Source organism: Helianthus annuus, chromosome 15 (assembly GCF_002127325.2).
Source record: "Helianthus annuus cultivar XRQ/B chromosome 15, HanXRQr2.0-SUNRISE, whole genome shotgun sequence".
NCBI classification, from domain to species: Eukaryota; Viridiplantae; Streptophyta; class Magnoliopsida; order Asterales; family Asteraceae; genus Helianthus; species Helianthus annuus.
In genome coordinates, this window is record NC_035447.2 from 167659430 (window position 1) to 167676862 (window position 17433).

At 34.3% G+C, this 17433-nt stretch overlaps 1 protein-coding gene across 1 annotated transcript; it reads right to left on the reverse strand.

Moving 5' to 3' along the window:
* Nucleotides 1-9266: 9266 nt before the first annotated feature.
* On the reverse strand, nt 9267-13773 carry LOC110912448 (diacylglycerol O-acyltransferase 2D). Its single transcript, XM_022157157.2, has 9 exons — nt 13435-13773; nt 13273-13347; nt 12982-13067; nt 10629-10735; nt 10242-10397; nt 10080-10166; nt 9882-9979; nt 9704-9791; nt 9267-9626 (listed from the first exon to the last, which is right to left on the reverse strand). Exons 1-9 carry the CDS (start codon nt 13644-13646, stop codon nt 9525-9527), a joined length of 1011 nt encoding a protein of 336 aa, XP_022012849.1. The 5' UTR covers nt 13647-13773; the 3' UTR covers nt 9267-9524.
* Between the last annotated feature and the right edge of the window lie 3660 nt (nt 13774-17433).

Consider the following 17433-nt stretch of genomic DNA (forward strand, 5'->3'; position numbering starts at 1 on the left):
GTTATTGATATTTAAAAAGAAAAAACAAAAAAAAAACCCTTCAAGACGCCCAGTATAGGGCTATACTGGGCGTCTATGTGGACCAAAAGACCATTATACCCCTGAATTAGGCCTATACTGGGGGCAATTCAGGGGTTTAATGGTCTTTTGGACCCTTCGTATAGCCCCAGTATAGCCCTATACTGGGCGTCTATTTTTATTTTTTTTTGTTTTTTCTTTTTAAATACTAAAAAAAGAAAACAAAAAAAAAATAATAATAGACGTCCAGTATAGGGCTATACTGGGCGTATACGAGGGGTCCAAAAGACCATTATAGCCCTGAATTAGGCCTATACTGGGGGCAATTCAGGGGTTTAATGGTCTTTTGGACCCTTCGTATAGCCCCAGTATAGCCCTATACTGGGCGTCTTGAAGGGTTTTTTTTTTTTTTTTTTTTAACAAACATTTTATACAATATTAATCGTTTTAGCAAACTTTTATACAAAAACAATAAAACTTTTTTAAAAAAAAAACAACTCAAATTACCCCACCAAAACACCCATTTTTTTACTCAAAAAACATCACCCTCCAAAAACAATCAAATTACCCTACCAAAACATCCATTTTTCAACTAAAAAAAAAAAACCAACGAGGGGTCCTAATATTAATTATTTAAAATAAAAAAACTTGTTTTTGTATAAAAGTTTTGCTAAAACGATTAATATTGTTAAAATGTTTGTTAAAAAAAAAAAAAAAACCCTTATATACGCCTAGTATAGGCCTATACTAGGCATATAAGAGAGGCAAAAAAGACCAATTTACCCCCAGTATAGGCCTAAATCGGGGGCTAAATGGTCTTTTTTCCCCTAGACGCCCAGTATAGGCCTATACGAGGCGTATACGAGGCAAATAAGACAAAATATGACATAATCAGAGATTCTCTTGGAAATTGAAAAAGGCTATACGCCTCGTATAGGTCTATACGAGGCGTCTTAAAGGGTGTCCAAATAGGCAATAAGGTGTGTAAATATGTAGACCCTAAAAGTATCTCTTGAAGATATCAGTACGTGTACCATTTCTAATCACTCGACAAACATTATATTAAGAAACAGGTAAACAACAATTTGTTCCCTTTTTTCGTGTAGATACACACACGTGTGCGTATATATATACACCATCTGTATATATTTATATTTTCATAGATTAAATACACAATACTTTTTACCTAAAAACTGTGAGATGTAAAATGTTAATATATAACTACACATGTGTTGTTACTTATCAGCACTTTGTTATTTACATATCAACACTTTCTCCTCACTGTTTTTAGCATAAAAGTATTATATGTACTAGCACCATGTTTTTATAACTAGAGAAAATATATATTCATAAAAATTCGGTTCACAGAGCTTGTTTTGTCGCAATGAAACGTCACAAACAATCAATGCAAAATAAGTTAAGCAAGTAACCCATTCTCAACGAAGTTGAATGATTAATAGCGATGATGAAGAAGGTTATAGCATTGTAAATCGGCAAGCGAATCAGAAAAAATGTTATAGGAAATGTGGTTGATACGGGTATGAGTGTATGATAATGCTAGGAATTAACAATTCAAGTAATAAAATTGATGTATAGTTAATGAATAATGATGTTATCATATTAAGTTTTAAATTTTGGAATTATGTCATATATGTGATGAAAATTGATGTGTAATGTAATGTCGTTTTCAGTTTTGTTAATCAACCTACTATTCATGTATTTTACTATCAGTAATCCATTAAAATTTTACTTGTACATGTGTGGATGCATAGTTGATTAAAGTTTACATTGTACATGTGCAATGCAAGATAATATATGAATAATGTGATTCCTTCGTTAAAGATGTTTTAAGTACGTTGTTTCTCTCTATCTAACCGCTCTTCTTTCTCCTCTCATGTCACATATGTCTTGTCAAATTTTTCCGAACAAGATTTTATCACGTGACATGCACATGTTCATTAGTATGTATACATACGTGCATGTGGATTCACAACCCACCCACATATCAATTGTGGGGCTACTATATTCTTTTGTGAAGTTTTCCTTAAGCTCTTTGATTGCGTATCCTACGCTTTAAGCGCTGATCTCTTTGTTATTTTTGTATGGCTTTAAGCGTATGACATTGAGAGGACATTGTGAACGTATTATCATTTGTAAAAGTAACATTTCCAATATATGTTTGTATTTTATTATTATCAAGCTAGTGCATTTATAAGAATGATCCATGCATACACTAAAGTGCCATAGTTTATCTCAAAGGGTCAAGTTATTCTACAAAGGCTTCTAATTGTAACAAGTGTAAGAAGGATTTATAGAGTGACAAGTGTCCAATAACCTAAAACTAAACCCACTACATCACCACCAAAAACCTAAACACCCACACCCACCCCACCACCACCCAAAAACCTAACCCCCCCCCCCCCCCCGGCAAAAAAAAAAAAAAACAAAAAAAAAAAAACTATACCTCACCAAAAAACCCCCAAAAAACCTAACCCCCCCCCCCCCCAAAAAAATCTAAAAAAAAACTAAACACCCACCCCCACCCAAAAACCTAAACCCCCACCCCATCGGCAAAAAATTTTTTTTTTTAGGGTGGGTGATGGGCGGGGGGGGGGGGGGAGGGGGGGGGTTTAGGTTTTTGGTGGTGGTGGATGTTTAAGGTTTTTTTTTTTTTTTTTTTTATAGTGGGTTTTTTTTTTGTGTAGGTGGGTTTTTTTAGGTTATTGGACACTTGTCACTCTATAAATCCTTCTTACACTTCTTACAATTAGGATCCTTTGTATTTGATCCTAATCCTTATCTCAAAAACCAAATTTCATGGTTTGAGCTCACATCCCCGCTTACACTTAAGGATTTTAAATCTATCGGTGGAGAATACTTGTAATGGAGGGGTGTCCCTTACTTTTTTTTTTTTTTTTTTTTGAATGGCTAACGTTACTCTCCCAATCTACTATATTTACAAATAACTCACCCTTGCTTGGGATTGAACCCAAGACCACCCACTAAGAGACAAGAGCCTCTACCAACTGAGCTAGCCCCACTTGGGTGTCCCTTACTTCAGTCACCAAAACAATTGTATAATTATGAAAGAAATTTCTCAAACCAACATGGGACTTTCTGTTGACTTTCTATTGGTACCCTCTAAAAATGTAGAGATATGAAATCACTCACATTCTCTCTTTCACCTTTAAAAATCCAATGTGTTCTATTTTTAGAAAGCTTGTATTCGTATTTCATTTCAATCCTTGTAACTTCTAGACTTTGATCATAATGAAAATCACATTTTTATCATACGTGTTTATTCATACATACACAATACATAATCAATTACAAAATACACTTTTATATTTGGAAACCGAGTCATACACCGATCTCGGAATTATATTCAAATATATTCATACATTACACATGCTTGTATACACCTTAAGATGCCTAAATCATACCTAATTATGTAATTATAGCATAAAATGACACACAACCCAACTGTAGGAACTAAAATTGACACGTTTGAGGTCTTACGGACCGTAAGACCATAGCCTTACGGTCCGTAAGCATGTCTAACGGGCAGAATGTTGGACAACTCACGAATTTTAACGATTTGTTATAAAAATTTTGAACACCGAAAAAAATGGACCCCATTGAAATCTTAGGTCCGCCACTGCTAGTGAAGATGGATATGATTGAGTGATTTCACTGATGACATGATGATACTCTAACGGTCTGTCCAGTGGCGGAACTAGCCCATTAAATCAGGGGTATCCCAATTTTTTTTACGTGCAATCATACAATATTAAAAAACGATAATAAATAAAGAGTAAATTACAAAAATCGTCCTTTATGAGAATTGAGAAAGATGATTGACGTTTGGTATCCTTGCCGTGCATTAAAACTTCAGACTTATTTTATTATTTTGGGCTAACATATTGGGCAATTGGACTTATTATTTTCAATTCATTTGGGCTTACAGACTTTTTTTTAGGGGTGTCCTCGTAGTTGTTCAGAGGTATCCTTGGTATAAAAACCGAAAAAAAAATTACACTGCAGATAAAAAGTTGAGCCGTAACCCGTGCTACGGCTCGGTATACATAAAGTCCGCCACTGAATCTGCCAGTAATCTAAATTTACCATTAAAATAAAAAGGAGACACAAAAGAAAAGGCTAGCTGTGGACACTGTCATAAATCTGAATTAGATATAAATAAATAAATAAGAGACAACAAAACATAAGTGTACATATTAAAGAATTGTGTGTGTGTGTGTATGCGAATACGGCGGATTGTTACAAGACAAGGTGCATGGAACCAAAATGAAGGTTACCACGTGAGGCCGTGTGGCGGTAGGTTGGTAGGTGTGACATGCGTTTGCCTTTATATGCAACATACGACTTATCTTTACTTTTTTATTCTACATTTGGCTTATAGGTAAACGTAAAACACAATCTTTTTAACTTTTTTTCTAGGTTGGGAGTTTGGTTTATAAATATGGGAATTGGTAATTTAAATATTGGAAAAAAGATGCCACGTATTTCCTCATAAAATTTGAAACATGTCATAGACCATAAGATTTGAAACAAGTCATAGAATTCTTACACGAAATAAATAGGTTTTGAGTTGTAATGTATAACCTATTTAATATATTGTGTTCACGATAAAATGTTTATACACTTTAATTAAATGCAGTGGCAAAGCTTGAGATTTTTTACCGCGGAGACGGAAGTCACCGGACCTAAAAATTTCTATAAAATCGTGGGTCGAAAACGTATATACCCAAAAGTTTCTATACGAACAGTTCGGTGGGTCGGCCACCCCCTCCACCCCTTAAAAGCTTCGCCCATGATTAAATGGTTATGTCCAATGTTTTAAAAACCGGTATTTTAATCATACCGGGTTAGACTTAGAAATGGTTTAACCGGTTGAACCGGGTTGTACAGGGCAGTTCAACCGTGTTGACTAATTAACTCTATAAATCCATAAAATATAATTTCAACTAAAATAATAATCCAAAACTATATCATTTCATAATAAAAAATAGGAAAAATTACAAGTTTTGTCCTTTATCTTTATACCACTTTTCAGGCGTTGTCATTTTTAACGAATGTTGACAGGTGGTGTCCTTTACTAGGTATTTTGTTGCAAGTTTAGTCCTTTACACCCAACCCAGTTAAAAAACCCTGTTAATTGTTGGGTGTAAAGGACTAAACTTGCAACAAAATACCTAGGTAAACGACTAAACTTGTAACAAAATACCTAGTAAAGGATACCGCCTGTCAACAATTAACAGGGTTTTTTAACTGGGTTGGGTGTAAAGGACTAAACTTGCAACAAAATACCTAGTAAAGGACACCGCCTGTCAACATTCGTTAAAAAGGACACCGCCTGAAAAGTGGTATAAAGATAAAGGACAAAACTTGTAATTTTTCTTAAAAAATATTCCAAAAGTTAATCCGTAATAAAAAATTATCCAAAAGCTCATGATTAAATACACATTATATAGCAATTAGCAAACAATATAACAATTAACAACATGAATGATTGAACAAAAGTCAAAAGAAGGTAAACCTGGATGATCGATTGAAGAACTTAATTTGAAAAATCCAATGATTTTCTATCTTTGAGTAAGGAAGAAGTTTGATTGATGTGGATTGTCAATTGTGGGTGCTAAGTTTTACACTTTAACTAAAAAGGTAGATAGTCACCTTTTTAGGCATCTAAAAATTAAAAGTTCAAAATTTTGACATTTGGCACGGTATGAACCGGTATCGGTATGCCGGTTTAAACAAGTATAATTCCCAATTTACCGGCGGTACAACTTCTTTTCCGTTTCCTTAGTTTACCGGTATGATTCGTGCCGACCAAGCATCCGGCATCCGGTTTAACCGATTCAACCGGCCGGTTCAACCGATTTTTAAAACATTGGTTATGTCTGAGTTAACCTGTTAACTTAAGCAGGTTGACAACAAGTTAATTGTTTATTAACATGTTTAAGTGATTTAATGTAGCCCATTAACCTGTTTAATGACATGTTTAATCAACTTGCAACACATTTACAAACATGTTATTCGTTTACAATCAATCAATTCGTTTAAATAAGTGTGTTATATGAGTGGTGTTTGGTTTACAAGGTTTTTAGTTTGTCCATATTATAGTTGATTTCTTTTCACATAATTACATACATGTATGGTGTTTGGATTCATTATTTAAACCCATCAACTCAACACATTATCATCCCTATATATATTCTTTAAACTATAATTTATATTTGATCGATACTAATATTAGAAGGTATAGTGAAATTGTTGTATCAAACTTGAGAAAAATTGTTGGTTATATATAACATGTTTAAGCATATACTTAGACCAATGAAACAATAAATTTAGGATTTGCTATACATACAAGTTATGGATTCGTTGATAGATAAGTTCACCTTATAGAAAATGAAAATATGAAATTGTGGTCTAGGATTATGACAATGAATGGGCATCCGGAATTAATGATTTTGAATAACAAATGTTTTCCTACTCTACTTCCTACCTTACATCATTTAAGTTATGCCTTTATTTAACATCTCCTTTTTTTTAACGGTAAATTTAGATCACTAACGAACCACTGTAGTATAATCGCGCCACCAACATAATCATCCGATCATATTCATCTCCACTAGGCAATAAATAATGTATATACACCAATTCAGGAGAAACCAAATAAATCTGGGAAGAACCCCATTGTGGAAATCGAACCCAGGATCTAATGGTTTCTAAGTCTTATCACACCCCCAAAATGTCACTAGACTATAATGTCATGGACACCTAACACCTCCTCTCTAAGACACATATACCTCTGTTAAGTGAGTTAGCTCCATATTAACATATAATGGTTAAGTATATTTTAATACACTTCTACAAACCTATTAATAAAAAACTCTTTGATAATATTTTTGAATAGCAAAACCAAATATTTTAAAAACTATATTCATAGATCTCGGGGTCTATTAAAAACTACATTAGAGTTAAGTGTCATTTACGTCACTTTTACTATTTCAGGCAAATTTTAAAATTGCACTATTTTCTTTCCTAACATTTTGGAAACGTACCATTTCAGTCCAAAAAAATAACCATAGTGAAAAAATTCAGTTAGCTTAGGGGTAACCACAGTCAAAATTGCAGCTAATAACCATAGTGAAAAAATTCAGTTAGCTTAGGGGTAACCACAGTCAAAATTGCAGCTGGTCGGGATCGAACCCGTGACCAACTGCTTAGAAACTACCCCTAAGCTAACTGAATTTTTTAACTGTGGTTATTTTTTGGACTGAAATAACACGTTTTCAAAATGTCAGGAAGGAAAATGGTACAATTTTAAAATTTGATCTGAAATGGCAAAAATAAACAAACCAAAAGAACGTAAATGACACTTAACTCACTACATTATTAATTTTTCTTTTATAATTTCTGAAAATTGAGGATGGCCGGTAAAGGATACACAAGAGAGACATGGAAGCTTTGGTTTTCGAAATCTAGCCGGTTTTGTGGTCGGGCGGCATATTTTCGCTAGTGTCGGTACTTTCCATATATATGTTCCAAAATGGGAATAATTAAATAAGCATATTTTTACTTTATAAACTATTTAATTAATTTTAAAAATTGTAGGTTATTTCATCATAATATATATTTAATTATAAAACTAAAAACAGTGTTCCCAAAAGTTATAGCAGTGATAATCGCTTAACATGCTCATCTAACTCTCTAATTTTGTCACATTCAAAGACCAATAATAGATAATTTAACTTGATTTACAAATTTGGACAAGTTGATCGATCTTTCTACTAGGCATCATATATAGAAAGTTTTGAAACGGTGTATATAGAAAAAGTGTATATAATGCCATAATTAACACATTTCAAATGCATAACTAGATTTCTAACCACCTACTTTACAGGGCCGGCCCGGAGGAGGGGAAGGGTGGGCAACCGCCCAGGGTCGGGGAGCCAAATTTTTCAAAATGAAAAAAATATTTTTTTGTAATTTTTTTTTATATTTTTAGGCTTTCTTTAGATTTTTTTTAATAAAATTATATATTAGGAGCCTATTTTTCTACTCGTCCTGCACTTTCGGTTCGAGGATTCTCAGGGACGGACGTTACACCGACTTTCTAAACACGTGTTTGCAACTTGAATAAAACATTTACAACATAAATATAATTGGCATTAGTCAATAGAGGACTCTTATGGCGATTGCAACTACCTTTTTTCCATCAAAAGGGAAAAGGGACATATTTTATGCTAAGTTGTGTAGATAAAGTGTAGAATACAATAGTACTTTCGTGCGAAGATACACGAGCAAGAGATTGAGACGCGTGCCATTCTGATCACACAAATAGCGTGCATAATTATGCATATAACATGAGTGATTAGGGTTGGTCATGCGTGATTTAGGGTTAGTAATGCGTGAACATGTGTGTTTGTTCATGCGTGATTAGGTAGTTATGCGTGATTTTTATGTAATTTTTGTTAATGCGTGATTTTGAGTTTACCCTATGCGCGATTAAGGTTTAAATTACTCGTATACGCTTCGCACGTTAAGGAGCTATTGTACGTTAACCTTCCCCAAGTTGTGTAACTAACTATAACTAATTTTTCATTCTATTGCAATCCAATTAAAAAACACATTAGTTAAGTATTTATATGATATTGTATGTTGGGAAATACATAAAGACTAATGTTACATAACTCACAAAGGCTCTTTGGTCAATCCTATTCCATTAAAAAGAGAGGGAATGTATGATAGAATGCCATAAAGATGGAATGCTCTTTGGTCAATCCTATTCCATTAAAAAGAGAGGGAATGTATGATAGAATGCCATAAAGATGGAATTGAATCCGATTCCATTTGGTGCCAACCAAACACGAATTTCTAGTGGAACTCTTCCAAATTATGATTCCAGTGAAATCTGCTAACTAGACAAGGCTCGGGTATCATGTACGTTGCCCATTTATGGTCGACGTAAGGCCATTGTTGGTCGAAGTACGCAAAAGATTGTTAGATTGCCTAACTGTTAGCTCGATCAAGCAAAAATGTGTCTTTACACGCTAACTCTTATAAAGTCGGTAAAGGTAAGCGCAGTTAGATTATTTGCCTAAGTGATTTACACATCGGTCACTTGTTGATCAACCCCCAATAAGGTTGTAAATAGTTTTAGAAACTACACTTCCTAAGTTGGTGTCACAAAAACATAACTCTTCTACCAAAGTCAAAAGTGAAGAAAAAATATGCTTGTATAGTTGTTGTAGATCTGTGTACAAGTTTACATGGCATCCGTACGACCATGCGAAATGTTAAATGTTTGAATTGAAAAACTTTTTGAAAGTTAGTGAGTGAAGAAGTAAACCATGTAAGATGAAGCGATGCTTAAATATCGACAGAATATGATAAATCTTCTAAGTTTGTACAAACCGAACCAAGTTTCATACTTTTTAAGGACATCCGTGTACTGCTGTCGATAGTGTGCCATTTGTTCACATAATTCTTAACTGAAGATTAGGATAACCGGCTCTCGCTTTATGCCTCTCGAATAGATCTTCAACCGCATCCACAAACTGCCGGTGTACTTCTGAAACCTGCAACACGCTTTCATAATCAGTTTCAAAAACCAAACACGGGTTTCTTTTTAAAGCCAAATTATTAACTATAATACCTCTTCCATGGTGGGCGTTGTATTTTTCTTGAAATGTATCGGTCTACCAACCACCACATGCATTGGTTGCCGGAAGGGTATAGGAGACCTAAAATAGCATAGACCACATTCCGTAGTTAAATGATGCGACATAGTACTACACACCCGAAAATAGTAATATTGAATCAAGGGAACGCACCCGAGTATACCCCAGAAGAAAACCGGAGTGAACCTTATAGCCCGAGACAATTTCAGGAACAATTTCCCGCGTGGCTTCCACCACTTGTAAACATAGGACTGCAGCATGCAAGAGATTTCGTAGTCAAAAAAAAAAAAAAAAAAAAAAAAAAAAAACCAATGCATGAAAGCAAGTGCATCAAAATATACAAGAGTTTACCTGACCGAAACCAAAAACTGGAACCAAGGGGGAATTAGTCTCCATTGCAAGGCGTACAAATCCTTTTCTTGTTCTCAGAAAGGCGATCTACAGTAAAGTATTGTGTTAGATCGTCTCAAGGTTAATTAACCCGCCATATAACAAAACGAATATAGAAAGTACCTCAGAATCATGATCCATGTAAAACGTCTCCTGAACGCCACCTGGTATGACTATGCAGCTATAACCAGCTTTTAGGAGAGAGGAGAAGTTTTTCCTGGTTGCAGCCGTTAGTCCAAGCCATGTCCATATATGCCTCAGAAACGGTGTATAGAACACCTGTGCAGATATTAATTATATAAGAGATGGAAGTGGAGCAACATTAGAATCAGATGCGGCAAAACGGCTGTGTTGCTAAGAGGTTTTTGGTGCAGGTCGAAACATGCTGGGGCGGGTTGACCCGCCACAATAATAATAGGAAGAGCAATAGCGGTAACAATAATTATAGTAACAATATTCATTAATAATGATATTAGGAATGTGTACAACATCAGGGGTAGCAAGTCTTACCGCGGTACTGGCAAGGACCTTTATTTTAGGAAGAGGCATGAATCCCGTAAGATCTGCCAGTGCGACAACTCCAATCGGCCAGACCGAATGAGGCTCATACCCAAAAACTGCACGGCGAATGGCATATGTTATAACCTATATGTATCATGTTATGAACAAAGAGCCAGGGGGGGGGGACCCCCCGAACTTTTCACTCAGTAGTGTTATGTATGTATGTTTCGTATAGAATTTTTTAGGTATATACGTTTTCGACCCCCCGGTTTTATAAAAAAGAAATTTACTTATATAGAATTTTTAGGTTCGGTGACATGAATGTGTGAATCACATTTAATCATGATTTAATTAGTGTTTTAGAGTGAGAAGTTAAGTTACTACTTCCAAGGCTTAAAGCAACAATATTGTTTTGCTTGACAAGACATAGTTATTTTTGGTGCTTGTATTAGTTAGAAAAAGTTGTTCTTGTATTAGAGGTGTCGAATTTTTCATGAACATAACAAATGAAGATAGGAGAAGCAAAGAAGTCAAATTGTCAATGGAAAAATAAAAACAACACAACTTCAATCCCAAAATTAGTTAGGGGCTGTTTGGCAACATCTGAATGGTTAAGTGCTGAACCAGTAAGAAGTCTGAACAATTAAGTGCTGAACCAGTAAGAGGTCTGAACCATTAAGTGCCTGTATAATGTTTAACCGTTCAAAGGCAAATGTTTGGCCAATTCAGATTAGAGGTCTTAACTATTCAGACTCTGTATAAATCTTAACCATTCAGAGGCAAATGTCTGAACCATTCAGACATCTGCTCGTGAAACAAACACTCTGAACCATTAAGTGCTGAACCAGTAAGATGTCTGAACCATTAAGAGCCTCATTAAGAGGTAAACAAACAGCCTCTTACTCTTATTGTTACTCCCTCAATCCCCCAAAAAAAGAAAAGAAGAAAGAAAAAAAAGGACCATTTCCTTTTTGCTATGTTTTATCACTTGCTTTTTTCACCCCTTAGTTATTATCACTATAACTTACAAACACTTTTAAAAGATACCCAAAAATGCTTGAGACAGTTCTTCATATCATAAATCTGATATACTATCCTACAGACACCTTATAAATAACATGACCACTGGTCCTGTTTGTTATTCCAAGAGTAACATTTGTCCTCTTGTACGCCTGTACTGTTTATCCCGACTTCACCTTAAGATCAGGTGTTAGATGTAGAACTTTAGGTGTTACAAACTTACAATCCAAGTTATAGAAACAAAAGTAATACACATTGTGTCTCAAACACGATAAACTAGGGGTGTCAATCACGCCAGGTTGAATCGTTCAACCCAAACCTGCGCACACATAAAATGGTGCAACCTGAACACGACTCATTAAACCCATTTATCTAAACGTGTTGATGTGTTGTAAACGTTCTAAACGGGCTAACAGGTTGGCAGGTCAACCTCTTTAATTATATGCGTTGATGGGTCAACCTGTTCAATTAAATGGGTTATACATGCCAACCCAAACACAACTCATTTACTAAACAGGTTAGATATGACAACCCAAAACCCGATTATGTATGTGTCATAGTTTTTAAAAGCCATCGCCTCTTGCGCCTAGGCCCATTTTCCAAGCTAGGCGAGGCCATTGCGCTTTAACTCAGGCATTTGCGCTTTAATTCTCTAGGTGATGGTTCAGGCACAAATTTCGACGAGATTCCTAGATTCCGGAGAGTTTCCGGCCAAATTCTCTAAATTCCGGCAAGATTTTAGCCAGATTTCTGCTTTTATATAAGGAAAACAGAAAACTACTTTTCTACACTAATATTTTAGAACTTTTGCTACCAAACAGATGATATGAAATGTCATATAATAGCTTTCGTTTATTTTATTTGAAGAATAGTATTAATTCTCTAATACATAAAATATTTTAAACTTTTTTTCATTGTGCACTTTTTTCTCAGGCCCTCGCCATTTTTGCGCCTTGCGCCTAGGCCTCAGGCGAGACCTACACGCCTTGAGTGCGCCTAGCGCCTTTAATAACTATGGTATGTGTCATGTTTCAGGTGTGTCAAGAACTGCCACTAATAGGATAAACTAATTTTCCAGATTGCTCACACATACATATGTCTACAGTCTGGAATCACTACTGTTCACAGTCAGTTACCAACCATTTCATCTCCGATATCCAATCAATTCGTGTCAATTCTCAACCAAACTAACGTAATACAGACTGTACATCACTAAATTCTCCTATATGTATTATAATTGTCAAAGGCGCAAGGCACGCACTCAAGGCGCAGAGGCTAAAACTCAAATTCTATCAACAAAACTTAAAATAAAAAAAATAAAAAACACAATGTACTCAATTACCATAGGCCTGATCAGGAACAAAAGCTTTATAATCCTCCACATACAGCGTAACCGGAAAAAAACCGACAGCATGCTTGCATATGTATCTGAAAATAATTAAGCCAGATCAAACTTCAATTGTGCAGTGCTACAATTGTACAATTAATAAGTTCTATATCTCCTAAATCAATCCTAATTTAGGTCACAGGAGATAAATATAAAAAATCCATCCAGTAACAATCACACTATCTAAATGCACATTAATTATATATTCATACTACAATTCAGTTCAAATTAGGTATTATTATTCACCTGCCTAAACCTCTTCCCCATCTACTCCTCTCATTAATCGGAATCACAATTAAGATCACAAGCATTCCAATCACACTGCAAAACACCACAACAATTAGCAAACAAACATATCAAAACAACAAATCCGATAACAGTAAGCGAATATCTGCATGAAAACTATACACGAAGAATTTGTGAATCGGAAGAAGGAAAAACGAAGCGAGAACGATGAACACGTTGAGATGAATCGAGCCGAGCCAAGCTATCATTGCGAGTGCTGTGTGGATGAGCGGCTGTGGTTTTCCGGTGAACTCTACCGGCGTTGGTGTGGACATCGGTGGCGGTGGTGGTGGTTGTGGCGAAGTTCCGTTTGTGTTCTCCGTCGTCGTGGACATGACGAGTTGTACGAAGAGCTTTGGGAGTTGTACGAAAGGTAATTAAGTTAGAAGAGTCAAGAATGATCGATTGACTTGGGTGACACACTCGATGTGTACCCGCCTGTTTTCGTATTCTTATTTTGTTTTGTTTATTTATAGAGGGTAGGTGTGAAACATTGTATGAAACGATCACATATTTTACTTTTTTTTTTTTTGTGTGTGTTGTTATTGTTTGTTGTTGGCATCTCACATAACAACTACTAACTACTATTCATAAATTCACATCAAATATTGTTAAGTGTTGTAACATCTAGTACAAACTAGTGGTATTTTCCGCGCTCTGCTGCGGGTTTCGGTCAGTATCAATATGGTTTGTTTGGTTACAATACTGGTATGATTTTAGCACTTGTTACCGGTGGCGGACCCAAGATTTTTTTTCTGGGGGTGCGGAAATTTTTAAAGATTTTAGACCCCTAGCTATATAAAAAAAATTCGGTTTATAGCGGGTCGGATCGGGCCAGGTCATGTAAAACAAGTAAACACAAACAAACAAAGTTTCATAGCGGGTCGGATCGGGTCAATTTCAATTTTCAAAAAATCAAATCATAGTTTCTACCTTCCTATCACATTAACAAACAAAAAAACATCAAAGTTTAAACCCTTCCTACTTCTATTTCTCTTAATCATTAAATAAAAGAACAAAAAAAATTTATCTAAAACATACCCTGGTCTATAATTAGAAGAATTCGGCAAAAAAAGTGGTACAACCACTTTCCTCTTGAGAAATTGCGCCATAACATCTCTACTCATGGTTCCTATCACAAACAAAGTGATCCATGACCATTAGTTCATCATTTCATAACATAATGTTTCAATTTTAATTTTCAACTATTCAAGCAATCAAGCCCTAGAATTGTGTAATCACCCCTAAGAATCATCTAAATAACATAATCATCCTATAAATCATCTAAACAACCATACGCAACGTCAAAACACACGATTTTTCATACCTATTTAAGTTTTTTATTACCCCTTTTCTCATATAATATCAAGAAAAATCATATAAAAAACATAAAACTTACCGTTTGTCGGTGTCCGGTTGGTTTGGAACGGATTTCGGTCACGTTGATGTTGGATTCCGGCTGATATCGGCTGCTGCAGTGTTGTTACTGTGTTGGCTGATGAAGATCGCTGGCAGGACAGGAGGCAGAGAGCACGGACAGTTGCACAGAGGGAGGTCGGGAGAGGAATTGAAGGGTTTTTGGGCTTATTTTAAATGTTTTAGTTTTAACTTAGGTAGGTTAATGGGCTAGATTATTAGTGGGCTATTGATAAGTTTATATAATGGGTTTGGTTTTGGTTTAGGTAGTATATAAGTTTATAGACTTTACTAATTTTTTTTTAATATAACCCATAATATTTTTTGCTTAAGGTTTGCGGACGAAAAATTTCAAGGGGTGCGGACGGGATTTTAGTCGGATAATAACACTAACTTTTTTTTCCCGGGGGTGCGCCCGCCCACCTAGGCATGGGGGTGGGCCCGCCCCTGCTTGCTACAGCAATCGAAAAGAGATATACACATTTGGAAAAAAAATTACCGGCACTCGCTAAGTTTATAGTACAAAGAAATACTCTATTGAGATATATCATAAAAACTATAAAAACGAATACTTCACCATTATCGATGTTTCTCAAACGGTGGTGGTTCAGCTCGTCATGGTAAAGAACAAAAAGCAACTCTATAGACACATTCGAATTAAACTTTTATCAAATCATAGACAAAGAGTAAGTATGTCGTAATGATGTATACAACAATTTATAAAATAAAAAATGCTTAATACTAATATAAATAATAATAGGTTGGACACTAAAAGTAAATATACAAATTTAACAATCATTATTGTTCGGTTATATTTATGTTATAGTATATAATATAACTAGGTTATAACCCCGTGTGTTACACGGGTTGAATAAATGCATTTTATATACTAAATAATAAAACAATATATATCTTTAAAAACCTCATTTATTGCACGGGTCGAAAAAATATAATTTTATATATTAAATAATAAAAATTATACTATAATAATCATATGTATTGTACGGGTTAAATAAATATAATTCTATATACCAAATATTAAAAACTTATATTTTTAAAACCATGTGTATCACACGGGTTGAATAAATATAATTTTATATACCAAATAATAAGAAAATTATATTTAAAAAAACTAATGGATATATTCAGTACGCGATAAATATGGTGATTGAGGAGGTGATTATTGAAAAGAAGTAAAATCAGTGATTTTATATTGTAATTTTGTTTATTTTATTAAAAAGTGTATATTATACATATAATTATATTGTGTCTTAAGTTGTTGATGTCATCCAAAATGTTTTTCGATTTTATGTCTAGAATTATATATACTATGGTAAAAGTTTATAGTTTATTAGAGATAATTACATCATCGAAAAGAATATGAGTAAATTTGTATATTACAAATAAAAAGTAGGTGTCTGTAACTCAAGTTCGAATCCTGGAGCATACCCGAGTTTTCTATTACAGTGCATTTACTCCAAAGAGTCCTGACTCTTATGGAGGGTGCAACTGCCGGGGATGCCGGTGGGCTGGAAATTTTCTCGGGGAGCGCCAAGCCCAACTCTGATGCCAAGCGTGGGCCCGGTTAAGCCAACATAGTCTTGTGCTAGAGTGGGGTGGAGGGCCTGCTAAGCGGGTGTGATACATATCGCCTGTTGTAGAATATCGTCGTTAAAAAAAGGTAAAATAAACAATGAAGATAATATGATATAGAAAATCAATTAAATCTATACATATAATAAAGTAAATCAAATGGAGGACACATGGCATTCAATGAGGTGATCTTCATTAAGTTTTCCCGCCAAAGATGTATTTTTTTACTCATTTATCTCTATCTAATTTAAAATTAAATTCCTCATAGAATATATTTTTTTATTCATAATTACAACTAATTCCCGTCTTCCAAATCTTATTTTCAAATTAAAATTAAGATGATGATTATCTTTAGTTAATGAGGAATATCTATTTAAACAACCAAATTCACACTTAGTTTTCTAATTATAATTCGTCCTCTTATTTTCATTGTTCAAAATTATTTAAACTTTTATTTGGAATCGTTCTTTTTAATTTATGGTATTTAATAGATATTATTCATGTTGATTATTCATTAAAGTTGTTTGTTTGATGAAATTCATGAATAAGAGGAGTTGCAAAATTGTTTTTGTTATTTGGCATCAATCAATCTTCGTCATAAAAACATTTACCGATTTTCTGTTTTATTAAATAAATAATCATATCGAAAAATAATCTTTGAAACGTAGGTGGTTGTATGAATTATTATACGATTTATTATTATTTATACAAGTTCTAATTGTTACACCCGTGTGTGTATTGGGCTCACTAAGAGCATGTTTGGTATGCTATTTAAAAAAATTAACATAGATATCGGGTTTTTTTTTATAAAAAACACGTGCCCCTCGAAATCACAGACCCTGTGCGGTGGTCCTCCCTGCACACCCTTATCACCGCCCATGTATGTGTATACTCATTTAAGTAATCGATATACATTTGATGATATCCTATATTTTTTTTGTATTCAATTAACATTTTTCTATTTAGTATTATTTGCAATTATTACCATTTTTCTAAATGTATATATAGAGTATGGATGTTACTGAATTTTTGAAGAATAATTTTTAATTTTGACATATATATATTCAAACTTATAATTATGTAATGTAGTCATGAATTTTAATAAAATCCAAA

Excerpts from the sequence above, each read along its gene's own strand:
- LOC110912448 (XM_022157157.2), bottom strand. The coding sequence starts at position 13,646 with ATGTCCACGACGACGGAGAACACAAACGGAACTTCGCCACAACCACCA. Across the intron at positions 10,398-10,628 it reads AGGTCCTTGCCAGTACCGCG|GTGTTCTATACACCGTTTCT; the intron begins GTAAGACTTGCT and ends ATATCTGCACAG. Across the intron at positions 10,167-10,241 it reads ACATGGATCATGATTCTGAG|ATCGCCTTTCTGAGAACAAG; the intron begins GTACTTTCTATA and ends ACTTTACTGTAG.